The following is a 14685-nucleotide window of genomic DNA, read 5'->3' on the forward strand; positions in this document are numbered from 1 at the left end:
GTGTAAGAATCCTGCACACGTAGCCTAATCTGCCCCATGCGTTTGGTTTTATCCTGGTCTCCAACAGTTGAAGATTGGCTAAACCTTGAAGCATGAAGGTTCCTATCCCTTCTGCAAGCTGTTGTTAGCATTAACTGTTATAACTCTGGGTATTCCTGTTATCCATAGAATGCCCGATCACTCTTTGAATCTCTCATTGAAACTGACTCTCTGCCCAGCTCCACCACTGCAGCTCATGGCAGCGAAACAGAGCCTGGAGAATTCTGTGTATTGCTTTAAGGCATTAGACTGAAGTATCAGACAACAGTTTAAATATTTCAATGTCACCTGCACCTGATTGGCAGAGAAGCCATTGTTTCAGATGCAAGTGACTTGGACACACTGAAAACCTGTCTTCAGTAAGTGTATACAATAAAGGATTTAAGTGTTTTATAAGCATTTTTAGCATCAAATTTAACCTTTGACAGGACTCCCCTTCTCTCTGAGATAAATTCTCAGTCACTTGTATTAAAAGACCACACAGTTGAAGAGACCACTTGTTTTTAGTCCTTTGTGTGGCTGCTCCGTACAGGTTTCACTGTATTCCCTAAAGGAAGTATCAGGAAGCACAGGGACTACTGCAAATCCCTTATCTATTGATCTAAGGGAAAAATGACACTTATTTGTAAGGGCACCCACTGTATGGCCTATGAACTCAGGAATCCCACACCCAACCCAAAGGCATGATAGGAAACACAGAGGTGGAAGATAGCTAGACACCAGAGCTAGTGCCAGGCTTAAGCAGTCTAAGCAATTGCTTAGGGCCCCAAGCAGTTCAAGGAGGCCCCCCTGTTCACTTGATATTATGTGTCGGGAGGGGGAGGGGCTAGCACTGCCTCTGCTATACACAGTAGATTAGAGTGGGGATCCATACATCTTATTTTACCCAGCCAGGACCCCAAACAGAGAACCGGTGAGCCTTGCACACTCCCAGTGGACAAGGCACATCACTGCATTTCAGCAAGGGAAGCCAACCGGCCATTCTAGGACTGGAAGCAATGGCCTGGGGTGCAGATCCTGCAAACACTTGCTATCAGACATAATGCTCATTCTGCCAGAAGTCCCACTGATGTGACTGGAACTGCTCCCAGCAGCGGGTGCTATGCCTGCGGCAAGGCTTTCATGCCTGTGCCCTCTGTGGTAAATTCTGAGGGCCAAAGCCTCCAATCAGTTACACCAGCATAACCTCTTTAAGCTTCAGCTGAGGGTGGAACAGAAGAGCCTTTGGCCAGGAATCGGTGAAATAGCTCTTGAGTTCATTTGGAGTTTCAGTATATGAGGGCTGGTTCACCCCTGCCTTACCCCACTTTCACACCACAGTAACTCCTTTGATTTCACCTGAGGCAACTTCAGCCACCATCCGGCTTGCACACATGATGTAGCCGCACCAGTGCTAACAATGCAATTGCTCTTTCTTCCCATTTGTCATGTGCTGCTCAAAACCATCTGGTACCACCCATCCACAGCACTGTTTCTTACAGTGAAGCTTAGGGATGTCAGCTTATGGTTCTCTATGGGGACCCTCACCACCTACTTCGAACAGGATCAAGCTACTGCTTTAGCCCATAAAGGACTGGGCTGGTGTCTAGGACAAATTTTGATTTATAAGCATGTCACAGTATTTTCTTACTCAGAAAAGCTGACACTACAGTCACTTCATATTGTGATTTCCTCACAGGGGAGAGATGATGATGAACTGGACATGTCTGTCTTGAAATAAACAAACACACATTGTTGGGGCAGTTGAACTGTTTGAGAACAAATTAAACTAACAACTGCAAGAACATGACCATTCATTGTGGCATCATCTAGTCCGGGGGTTGGCAACCTGCGGCACATGGGCTGATTTTTAGTGGCACGCTGCTGCCAGCTGGGGTCCCAGCCGCCGGGCCCGCTCAGCCCGCTGCCGGCCTGGATTACAGAACCCCAGACCAGCAGCAGGATGAGCTGCTCAGCCTGCTGCCGGTCTGGGTTTCTGGCCGCCGGCCCCTTGCCAGCTGGGGTCCCGGCCGCCGGCCCCGCTCAGCCCGCTGCTGGCCTGGATTACAGAACCCCAGACCAGCAGCAGGATGAGCTGCTCAGCCTGCTGCCGGTCTGGGTTTCTGGCCGCCGGCCCCTTGCCAGCTGGGGTCCCGGCCGCCGGCCCCGCTCAGCCCACTGCCGGCCTGGATGGACAGAACCCAGGCCGACAGCGGGCTGAGCAGGGCCGGTGGCCGGGACCCTGGCTGGCAGGGGCCAGCGGATGGAACCCCAGCCCGCTGCCAGTCTGGGGTTCCGTCTGCCTCCCGCACTGCCGGTCTGGCACGCAAAACCTTTTACTGGCACACAAAACCTTAAATTAATGAAGACTTGGCACACCACTTCCCAAAGGTTGCTGACCCCTGTCCTAGTCTAATACCCTGCTTCCAAGGAAAGCAAATGGGGCACAGTTCTCTTTAAATTGTTTAACGCCACTGCACGTCAGCAAATGCAGCACAATGGAATTTGCTTATCAAAGCAGCAGGAGGGAGTTACAGCATCTTGTGGGTCGAGGAAGTGACAGGCATGTCGTGGATCAGCCTGTGAAAGGGGAAGCTGATGATTTTTCTCAGTAAATACACAGATGAGGCACTATGCAGAAATCCCAGAGCTAGGCACCCAGGCTGAATAGCCTGGCAGGGCATTGGGCAGATGCCTGGAGTTAAAATGGAGGAGGAATTCTTTTCCCAAAGTAACTGAGGGCCCCACACAGCTGTCTCCTAGAAGCTGTTCCGGGGCAATAAATATTCCCTCCCATGAAGAAAGAATAGGATGATCTGCTCCCACTCCTCTCTCCTGGCACATCCATAAACCTACATCTTCCCACCCACAACCTGCTGCCAAGTGGGTCTGCATTGCACACAGGGGTTGGCTCCTCCAGTGCTGTCCTCCCATCCACCTCCCAACACATTTAGAAGGGCTGGGTTTTCCTCTGTCTTCTCAGTGATGCGTCAGTTAAAAGAAGATTCTTTTTTTTGATGAAGCCTCTCTTTTAAAACCACATTTCAGTGCTCTACACCTTATACTCTTTAACCCTTTGTGTAATAACCAGATCCTGAAAGGGGCAATCTAGCTTGCAGTGGGACATCTAATTTCTGTCCCATGAGAATACATAACACTTTTGGAGGAAGTGGAAATTGACATCCTAGACTTTCAAACAATGTCAGCTTTCCTTCCGGAAGAAAAAAAGTGGCTGCCACCTAGCACAATCTGTCTGTACATATTAGATTTTGTTTTAAGAAGCAATAAACCCAATCCTAAATATTTCATCCTCTTTGACCTTGCTGAGATGTCATGGAGCTCTAAGGAGCTCTGGAGATTTAGCATCCCTTCTAGGCAACTGTATATTACAGGAAGTTCTTTGTCTTCAGAAACTTCACTGGGATCCAGTACACAATTTCAGATGCCATCCCTCTATTGCAGGGGTTGGCAACCTTTCAGAAGTGCTGTGCCGAGACTTCATTTATTCACTCTGATTTAAGGTTTCGCGTGCCAGTAATACATTTTAATATTTTTAGAAGGTGTCTTTCTATAAGTCTATAATATATAACCAAACTATTGTTGAATGTAAAGTAAATAAGGTTTTTAAAATGTTTACGAAGCTTCATTTAAAATTAAATTAAAATGCAGAGCCCCCCGGACCGGTGGCCAGGATCCGGCCAATGTGAGTGCCACTGAAAATCAGCTCGTGTGCCGCCTTTGGCACGTGTGCCATAGGTTGCTTACTCCTGCTCTATTGACATCATCATGGTGGAAAGAAGAGGATGAAAAAGACCCCAGCTTGCTTTTTTGAAAAGCAGTTACACCTCTACCCCAATATAACGTGACCCGATATAACACGAATTCTGATATAATGTGGTAAAGCAGTGCTCTGGCAGGGCAGGGCTGCGCACTCCGGTGGATCAAAGCAAGTTCAATATAACACAGTTTCACCTATAGCGCAGTAAGATTTTTTGGCTCCCGAGGCCAGCGTTATATCGAGGTAGAGGTGTACTAATTTTGGCTGCCTCTGTTTCTGGGGGCTCAATTTGAGACACTTTAAAGAGGCCTCCTTTTCAGAAGCTGCTGAGTCCCTGCCCTCTGCAAATCAGGGTCCTTATGGTGTCTCAGGTTGGGCTCCCAAAAATTGTGGCTCCCAAAATCACAAGCCATTTTTGAAAATGTAGGTGAGATATTTTATTTTTTGTTATAACTTTGAGCTGCAAAGTAGCAGCTTCTGAGCATTCAGTATTGGCTGGATACCCAGAGCCAAGGGTGTTTGGACAAAAGCAAAACTCAAAGCAATAATGGGGGATCCTGAAACTTGAGTGAACCTGCTGGCTAAATTCATCAAAGCTGATATGAATTGAAACTGGTGGGTTTTGCCCAGCCCTACTTGGAAATATAATACAGAATATCAAAAAACAGATGTGAAAACTCCCAAGTGATTCTATAGCATTAATGACAAATTAGGTCAATACAGATTTCAGGATATCTGATTTCAGTTCCTTCCATTGGATATTGTAATGGGAGACTATTAAAAATATTGTGTGCAGAATAAAGCATTCATATATATATTTAGTAGACAGAAAGCACCAAGCTACATAATTTTTCTGCTACATTAGTTCATGTAGAAAAAACAATGGGAGGAACTATCTTGCTGAGTACAGTAACTGAGCAAACAAGGTTTACATCACTTTGTTAAACATATCAGACACTGGCTTCACCAAGGATATAAAAGAAGCTACAGGTGTAATCTCAAAGAAAAGTCAAAGCTCATCTGGATCAAAGAGCAGAAGGAAACTAGTGTTAGAGCTGGTTGTTAGATGCAACCTTTGACTTAACTGGAGTGGGTTCAGTGGCAAGGAATCAGAGTGGCTTAGCCAGAGGCCCAGTTCAGTTAACAGAACACAGAACTTAGTGGGGAAACAAAATGAGCAAAGTGCATGTGTACAACTATTATCTAAGGCACTAAGATTTTGAACAATCATTTACAGCAAAAAGTAGAGATGTTACACTCTAGACCTAATTTTTTGGGTTGATCAGTTACCTGGAGAGCACCAAGTTCATGCACCTTAAAGCCACCAAGGATCAACTCCAAGGCGAAGTAATGAAAACAGGTCAGCTTTATACATCAACATAAATGAAGATGGTGTTTAATCAGCAAATTGGCACTGGTCTGATAGCCTCCAAATGACATTACTGTTCAGAATGGCACCAATCAAGGTAGCTGTGGGTCACGAGTTTGGAGGTGGGTCAAGTAGTCAAAAATACCCAATCTTCTGAAGACTCTGTCCCAGCTGAAGCTTGACCCAAGTAATCAAAAGCAGATAAACTCTACCACTTGGTGAGTGACCCATCCACAATGGTCATTGCATTTCCCATGAGTCCTGAGAGATTAATCCAAATGTAGAGGCTTCGCAGCTCATAATTCTTTTTTTTCCCAGTCACTTAAGAACAAGGAAAAGATTGTGAGGTGATGAACTGCTGGAGTGTGAGGGTGGTTTTAGCTTTTCATTTGCCTGGATTGCCAGTTATTTTGAATATTTGCCTGTTATGCTGAATGGCACTCATGCACTTTGGTTATGTTGGAGTGTCCTTTAGTGTCGGTATTTCTGTACCTGGGCACCTAAAAAAAGGCCTGAACAGGTGCCCTTTTTTAGTGTGTCTGTAGAAAAGAAAAGAAAATCCATCTCCCCTGCATTTAGGTGTCTCTACCTGTTCTGAGAGCAGCACAAAGCGGTTGTACTGCCTCTCCTATCCTCCAGCCATGACAACCCTCAACTGCTTTCAAGTTACCAGTTCCTGTGAACTTGTGTAAACCTCAAGCTGCTTCATAGAAGACTTACCTATCCCCAGGCTCGCAATGGTTTCGAGGTCTGCAAAGCTATTGGCCTCCAGTATTGCTTGAGGCAGCCTGAGTGTGAAGGGCAGCAAATCCCTGTGAAAATAAATAAAGCAAAAAACCCAACCATTAAGAACTCCGAGTTTTGCAGTTTGATTTTAGCGATCTGATTTGCTAGCAATTCTAGCTCAATTCTGACAGGTGTGGAGGGCCCTTAATGCCACTAAAGTCAGCAGCGGCACAGCTGCCCCAGTGCAATCCCCAAGCTCAGACAAGGAAAGCTGCAAGATGCACTGGCTGAGATTACTCTGGTCTCAAGCAGATTCTCAGCTCCAGTGAGGCTGCTTTGGGCCAGGCTGGTGACTTCATCTTAGTTTCTTCCATACTAAAGGAGGGATAACGATACCCACCCACCCTGGTCCACTGTGAGGCTAAATGCTTGCAATGTTTGTAAAACACAAAGAGACCTTTGGATGGAAAGTGCTGTGATAGAATCATAGTGTTAGAAGGGACCTCAAGTGTCATCTAGACTAATCCCCTATAGCACTTCAGTACTTAGACGGTAGGTTCTTTGGAGCATGGACCGTCTTTTTGTTCTGTATTTGTACAGTTCCTAGCACAGTGGGGGCCTGACCCATTAGTAGGGGCTGCTAGGTGCCACTGCAGTACAAATAATACAGAATAATAAGTATGTACAAAGTTATTAATTAATACTTATAATTAAAATTATCGTGGGGTAACAGACTTTCCTCTATCACTTTTCTCAACACTTCCTACTCTGCCTCCCTCCTTTACATAAAATCAGACCTTAACATATTTTAGATTCTAAATAGCAAGGTAGGATTATGGAGTAGGGTCTGGCTACACTGAGTGATGTGACAGTGAGCGACTCGACTGGTGAAGGATCAGCTGGGCAGTGGGAAACTGGCTGCTTTCATCAGTTGTCTATTCCCAGACTTTCTAACATTTGGGGTTTTGGAAGGTGTAGAAGTTTTATAAGGAAAATGTGATGGGTGTTAGCTGGATTCCACTGAAATACACCTTCACTCTGAGTTCTATGGTAATGATGCTTTTGGGATCGCTACGAATTGTTTAGGTTTGCTCCTTGTCTAACAATAATTTGCTATGCTGTCTCTCCCTACTCCCCATCCTAACAAGGCCCTTCAAAGTCAATAATAAAATTAACAAGACAGTGAAGAGCTGGGTCTGGATAGCTTTATGTGTGAAAAAGCTTAGCTAACCATTCTGCAAGCAGCAGGAAATCCTATTTAGAAAAACTAACCACATGACTGGATGGTCTCTACTTAAAAAAAGCCTGTATGACTTTGCAATTCTGAGAAGGTCCCGTGTGTTGGTAGATGAACCTACTGTGAACTGCCTTCCTCCTTACAAAACAGTGTATATTTTGCTGACTGAAATGCACACGCCATGGCTTGTTAGGAGTGCTAGTGATGATAATGTAGTATTCAGGCCTGTATATTTGTCTGAAATAGAATTTTGGGTCTTGTTTGCCCATTTGACTTTTGATATTTTTATATTCTTACTAATATGTGTGAACAAAGAACAAAACAGTGTGTGGTACATCTGCCCACAAGCAGATGGGGTGAGAAGAGATAAGAAATAGAACTAAAGTGTTGCTGGGTAAAGTGGGAGTTTAATATACGAGCGCACACTTGAAGGACAATCCTGCCTCAACTCCTCTCCTGAGATAAGGTCATGCAACCAGTCAGGAGGGGCGAGGGGGGATGGGGGAAAAGGTATAAGAAACACTAAAAGCCAAAGATATGCCTGTCCCTGACTGAAGCACAACCTCATTCCTTACCCCTCCCATGGGATACAAAAGAGGTGGTACTGAAGCCTCCAGACCCAAGACCCTCCAAAACAGAACACGACCATAAATTGTAAGGGGTGGGACCAAGGGCGTGCACTACAGGTATAATTATGCCTGCTAAGGAAGGGAAAGGGGACACAGTGAAGGCTCTGCAGCATACAGAGCTATGGATATGCTTGCTTGATTAACCCCAATAAATATTGCATTGCCGGCACTTTGGACTTCTGGTCTTCTGCTTTCTGTCTGTGTGACAAGAACCAGGGGAGGGAGAAGGGAAAGCCCTTAACAGGCTATTATGTGCATCGCTGAGCACTTAATTGTGTAACTATTTTTAATAAACTGAGTTCACGTTTGGATCTCTTTGCATGGAAAAAATTTTGGTGTAAAAGAGGAACAGAATGTGAGCCATTGGCCTTCTCTTATTCTGTTATTCGTATGGGTGTGGGGTAAGTGGGAATTGGCTTCATTTTTTATTTAGGTAAATATTTGTAATTTGGAAAATACCAAGAAATGAAACCCCTAGAAAAAATCTATTTTATTCACTAGCTGGGCTGCCATCGAGTCACCCATTCATCTACAGGTACTATTTTAGTGCTTTGAGGTAATTTAGCCACCATGCCAGAACAGACTTAGCTTTCTCCTGAGCAGAGGCTCTCAGCTATGATAAATTGTTTCCAATTATTTATAGATTACTATTTACTAGAGTCTGAGCAGAGGTCACACAACTCATCAGCACTCGGGAGCATATGCTGAACTCTTACAAACTCCCAGCACTGGAAGACCAGTGCCTAATAGCCTTTGTTTTAATCTAGTGCTGTCAGAAAATTATTTCCCGTTTACCTTCTCTTATCTGACAGCAATCTCTGAAATTAGCAGAAACATCAAGAGCATAGGTTACATTCAGTAATATCATTTATAAAAGGAACTAAGAGAAACATTTTCCGCTTTGTTGGGAATGTACATTTTTAGCTGCAATAGGCGTTACTAGAATTGCAACGCAGAAGTGAGCTGAGTTGTCTTTTTCTTTTTTCCAATGATCATATGATTAGAGACTCTGCACTAAGGCTGTTTACACCACTCTGGCAGTGTAAGTGTCCTTAAATGTACCTTACAGCCCTTTTACACAGCCTAAGCAGTGTAAAGTAGCTTTACGATAAATGAAAATCAGACCTCTCTTAAAATGTGAATATCACTGTAAGTGTCATGTTCTTTGCTCTAGGAATGACAGCATAGTGGATCACAAGCTAAATATGAGTCAACAGTTTAACGCTGTTGCAAAAAAAAGCTAACATCATTCTGGGATGTATTAGCAGGACTATTGTAAGCAAGACACAAGAAGTAATTCTTCCACTCTACAACACACTGTATTGTGCCGAGTTCTGGGCACCACATTTCAGGAAAGATGTGGACAAATTGGAGAAAGTCCAGAGAAGAACAACAAAAATGATTAAAGATCTAGAAAACATGTCCTGTGAGAGAAGATTGAAAAAATTGCGTTTGTTTAGTCTGGAGAAGAGAAGACTGAGAGGGGACATGATAACAGTTTTCAAGTACATAAAAGTTTGTTACGAGGAGGAGGGAGAAAAATTGTTCGTCTTAACCTCTGAGGATAGGACAAGAAACAATGGGCTTAAATTGCAGCAAGGGCGGTTTAGGTTGGACACTAGTAAAAACTTCCTGTCAGGGTGGTTAAGCATTGGAATAAATTGCCTACGTAGGTGGTGGAATCTCCATCATTGGGGATTTTTAAGAGCAGGTTGGACAAACACCTGTCAGGGATTGTCTAGATCAGGGGTGGGCAAACTTTTTGGCCTGAGGGCCACATTGGGGTTCCGAAGCTGTATGGAGGGCTGGGTAGGGAAGGCTGTGCCTCCCCAAATAGCCTGGCCCCCACCCCCTATCTGCCTCCTCCCACTTCCCTCCCTTACTGCTTAGTCCTGCTTTGAGTGCAGGGGACTGAACTAGATGAGCTCTCGAGGTCCCTTCCTTCTGTGATTTAAATCGAATTTAAAACTCAACTACATAAAGTAGGAGTAGGATGCTCAGACTGTCACAGTGATATGGTTGGCATAAAAATGTAGATTAGATTAGACTGGATTACTGTAGATGCATCGGCTAGGTTACCCAGGGATTCCTGCTGAAATGGACAAGATGTCATAAGTCTTTTCCAGATCTAGCATCTATACAGTATATTTTGAATTTCTGTCTTTAAATAAATGCCTGCTGTTAACTCTTCTCTCTTGCAATATTTTTTTGTTTAATGCTGGTCAATTAATAAAAATAACCCAGGAAACACTGAGGCTTCTATCTCCATCTGGATTAGATTCAGATTCCTCTAAAGTGGACGGACTAGTTTATTAGTCCAAACTTTCAGCATGGAATAGCTAAACCAAGGTCTGTCCTCAGGCTTGCAGAATTTAATCTTAGGTCCTGTCTGCTCTATATGTACATTAATAATCCATGGCACTTTTTGTAACATTAGGTTAACCGTGACACCTTTCACCAAAAATTCCCTTGCCCAACTACTGTGCAGAATGCTATGGACCAGCTGTGGGCCCAAGTCTTACAGACTTCAGACAAAACTTCCAGGGAATCATAGAATCATAGAATATCAGGGTTGGAAGGGACCTCAGGAGGTCATCTAGTCCAATCCCCTGCTCAAAGCAGGACCAATCCCCAACTAAATCATCCCAGCCAAGGCTTTCTCAAGCCTGTCCTTAAAAACCTCTAAGGAAGGAGATTCCACCACCTCCTAGGTAACCCATTCCAGTGCCTCACCACCCTCCTAGAGAAAAAGTTTTTCCTAATATCCAACCTAAACCTCCCCCACTGCAACTTGAGATCACTACTCCTTGTTCTGTTATCTGCTACCACTGAGAACAGTCTAGATCCATCCTCTTTGGAACCCCCTTTCAGGTACTTGAAAGCAGCTATCAAATCCCCCCTCATTCTTCTCCTCTGCAGACTAAACAATCCCAGTTCCCTCAGCCTCTCCTCATAAGTCATGTTCTCCAGACCCCTCATCATTTTTGTTGCCCTCCGCTGGACTCTCTCCAATTTGTCCACATCCTTCTTGTAGTGTGGGGCCCAAAACAGGACACAATACTCTAGATGAGGCCTCACCAATGTCAAATAGAGGGGAATGATCACATCCCTTGATCTGCTGGCAATGCCCCTACTTATACAGCCCAAAATGCCGTTAGCCTTCTTGGCAACAAGGGCACACTATCAACTTATATCCAGCTTCTCGTCCACTGTAACCCCTAGGTCCTTTTCTGCAGAACGGCTGCCTAGCTATTCCGTCCCTAGTCTGTAGCAGCACATGGGATTCTTCCGTCCTAAGTGCAGGACTCTCTGCTTGATACCGGCTGCCAACTAGACATGGAGCCATTGATCACTACCCATCGAGCCCGACAATTTAGCCAGCTTTCTATCCACCTTATAGTCCATTCATCCAGCCCATACTTCTTTAACTTGCCAGCAAGAATACTGTGAGAGACCGTATCAAAAGCTTTGCTAAAGTCAAGGAATTACACATCCACTGCTTTCCCCTCATCCGCAGAGGCAGTTATCTTGTCATAGAAGGCAATTAGGTTAGTCAGGCATGACTTGCCCTTGGTGAATCCATGCTGACTGTGCTCTAAATGCTTCAGAATTGATTCCTTGAGGACCTGCTTTATGATTTTTCCAGGGACTGAGGTGAGGCTGACTGGCCTGTAGTTCCCCAGATCCTCCTTCTTCCCTTTTTTAAAGATGGGCACTACATTAGCTTTTTTTGCAGTCATCCAAGACCTCCCCGGATCGCCACGAGTTTTCAAAGATAATGGCCAATGGCTCTGCAATCACATCCGCCAACTCCTTTAGCACCCTCGGATGCAGCGCATCCGGCCCCATGGACTTGTGCTCGTCCAGCGAACTACTTCTTTCTCCACAGAGGGCTGGTCATCTCCTCCCCATACTGTGCTGCCCAGTGCAGCAGTCTGGGGGCTGACCTTGTTCGTGAAGACAGAGGCAAAAAAAGCATTGAGTACATGAGCTTTTTCCACATCCTCTGTCACTAGGTTGCCTCCCTCATTCAGTAAGAGGACCACACTTTCCTTAACTTTCTTCTTGTTGCTAACATACCTGTAGAAACCCTTCTTGTTACTCTTAACATCCCTTGCTAGCTGCAACTCCAAGTGTTATTTGGCCTTCCTGATTTCACTCCTGCATGCCTGAGCAATATTTTTATACTCCTCCCTGGTCATTTGTCCAATCTTCCACTTCTTGTAAGCTTCTTTTTTGCGTTTAAGATCAGCAAAGTTTTCTCTGTTAAGTCAAGCTGGTCGCCTGCCATATTTACTATTCTTTCTACACATCGGGATGGGGTTTGTTCCTGCAACCACAATAAGGATTCTTTAAAATACAGCCAGCTTTCCTGGACGCCTTTCCCCCTCATGTTATTCTCGCAGGGGATCCTGCCCATCAGTTCCCTGAGGGAGTCAAAGTCTGCTTTTCTGAAGTCCAGGGTCTGTATTCTGCTGCTCTCCTTTCTTCCTTGTGTCAGGATCCTGAACTCAACCATCTCATGGTCACTGCCTCCCAGGTTCCCATCCACTTTTGCTTTCTCTACTAATTCTTCCCAATTTGTAAGCAGCAGCAAGAAGAGCTCTCCCCCTAGTTGGTTCCTCCAGCACTTGCACCAGGAAATTGTCCCCTACACTTTCAAAAACTTCCTGGATTGTCTGTGAAGTCAATGGGAGTTATGTTTGTAATGACTAAGGACTGCTCTGTAGTAACAACTAGAGTCTGAAAGCCAAAAGTGTAGCAGAGCTTTTAGAGATGGGAATACAGTGTGTGAGCATCCTATCCCTAAACACTGGGGAAGTTTGGCTCTGGTCTCAGACCTGGACCTGAATCTTGTGACTGGGCCTCTCTGCATAACGGTCTGAACTCCAAAATCTGGGGAAGTATGAATTTAAATCTGGGCCAGAACTTCACAATGTGAGCCAATCTCAAATTAATTCTCAATGACAATATTCTCCCCACGTCATCCCATCTTCCTCTTTTAAAAGGAGGAAGAACAACGTTTGCATTTCTAAGGCCAGATATTGCTCTTTGTTACCGGCGTGAATCACTGAGGTCAATGGAGTTACCCTGACAACAAAACCTTGCCCCTTCCTCTGCAATTGAAGCTGTGCACATAAGGAAAGGAGAAAGATCATTTAAGAATTGGTTACTCTGCACGCTCTTAAATATGACATTAGTTCACACAGAAACTTGCATATTATAGACCAAGCTGTCCTTCCTTCTGTCCTATGCACGCCTTCACGTCAAATATAGAAACACCACCACAAGAGCAAAAACCAGTTCAGGCCATGGTGTTACAGCCATGCATGAACCAATCCCTCTATGAACTCAAGGAGTCCAACTTACCTACTGACACAGTAGAACGCTATCAGTTTGAAGATGTCCTCAAACACTAGAACAGATCCTTCCAGGTACAGTACTGATGAGAAAAAAGAAAAGTATTCAGCGACTGCTCTCACTGAGCCCTGTGGGGAAAAAGTTGGATGGGTTTGATGCTCACTCATCTGAGCATAAGTGGTTTCCTAGTCATCACTTGGATTCCCTGCTTAACTTAATATTAGTTAATTTAGAGGAAGTCAATGTATTATGATGATAATAGAAACAGTGGGATGAAAAAATAGATCACAGCCAAACACACTTTGTTCTAGTTAAATCTGTCACTGACAGATGGAAGTTTTGGAACATATATGTGGCTGTTCTCATTTGCATGTTTCTCTCCTCATACCTACATGTGTGTTTGTCTGGTTGGGAAAAGCATTTTGAAGTTAAAAATGCAAATAATTATTTTTCTGCTGTATGTGTGTCTCATAGGGTTGCCAGGAGTCTGGTTTTCTATGGGAACGCCTGGTCAAAAAGGGACCCTGTCGGCTCTGGTCAGGATCGCTGACTGGGCCATTAAAAGTCCAGTCGGGGGTGCAGCGGGGTTAAGGAAGGCTCTCTGCCTGCCCTGGCTCCACATGGCTCCTCCTAGTGGCCGGCTTGTCCCTGCGGCCCCTAGGCAGAGGGACAATGAAGGAAGCTCTGCCCTGAACGCCAGCTCCACAGCTCCCATTGGCCGCCTGCAGGCACGGGCAGCGCGCACCATGCAGAGCCAGCTGGCCGCCCCTGCACCTAGGAGCTGGACATGATGGCTGCTTCTAGGAGCCGTGCGGAGCCTGGGCAGATGGGGAACCTGCCTTAGCCCCACTGTGCTGCAGATCAGAAGCCACCTGAGGTAAGTGCCGCTTGGCTAGGGCCTGCATCCTGAACCCCCTCCCACGCCCCACCCCCTGCCCCAGTCAGAACCCCCTCCTGCACTCTGCACCTCACATCCCCTCCCGCACCCTAACTCCATGCCCCAGCCCTGATCCCCCTCCCACACCCAAACTCCCTCCTGGAGTCCACACCCCAACCTCCTGCCCCATCCCAGTGAAAGTGAGTGAGGGTGGGGAATAGTGACCAACAGAGGGAGGGGGGATGGAGCAAGTGGGTGCGGGGCCTTAAGGAAGGGGCAGAGGCGGAGCAAGGGTGTTCAGTTTTGTGTGATTACAAAGTTGGCAACCGTAGTGTATCAGTATATTTCTCCCTTTCTGTATATGCTTTTCTCTATGTATTTTACAATGGGAGAGATTTGTTTTTAATGATTAAAGAGAGTATACATTTTAATTGCAAAGATTCTTTAAGGCTTCCTCCATCATAGAAATATATACTAGAGTGTTTTGCAGTAATAGTGCAAAATACTTACGTAATTGCAGAGGTTTGGGCCATTACCATGTGACAATACAAACAATAATGGCCAAAACCTCTGTATCAACTATATATATTTATATCCATCTTGGGCTACCAGTAAATGCTATGGCCACTGCATAGGTGCTGGAACTAGGGGTGCCAGGGTGCAGCTGCACCCCATGGCTTGAAATGGTTT

The 14685-nt window shown here is 45.2% G+C and overlaps 1 protein-coding gene across 6 annotated transcripts in view; it reads right to left on the reverse strand.

Annotated features, from left to right (window-relative positions):
* The window catches only part of RIN3 (Ras and Rab interactor 3), a 102811-nt gene that overhangs the window by 32512 nt on the left and 55614 nt on the right, over positions 1–14685 (reverse strand). For all 6 annotated transcript variants that reach the window (XM_039538650.1, XM_039538652.1, XM_039538651.1 and 3 more), the window contains 2 exons: positions 13128–13200; positions 5886–5977 (listed from right to left, as the gene is read on the reverse strand). In XM_039538650.1, coding sequence (XP_039394584.1) covers positions 5886–5977; positions 13128–13200 — 165 coding nt within the window. The remainder of the gene's footprint in view (positions 1–5885; positions 5978–13127; positions 13201–14685) is intronic.

The sequence above is a fragment of the Mauremys reevesii genome, linkage group 4 (assembly GCF_016161935.1).
Source record: "Mauremys reevesii isolate NIE-2019 linkage group 4, ASM1616193v1, whole genome shotgun sequence".
NCBI classification, from domain to species: Eukaryota; Metazoa; Chordata; order Testudines; family Geoemydidae; genus Mauremys; species Mauremys reevesii.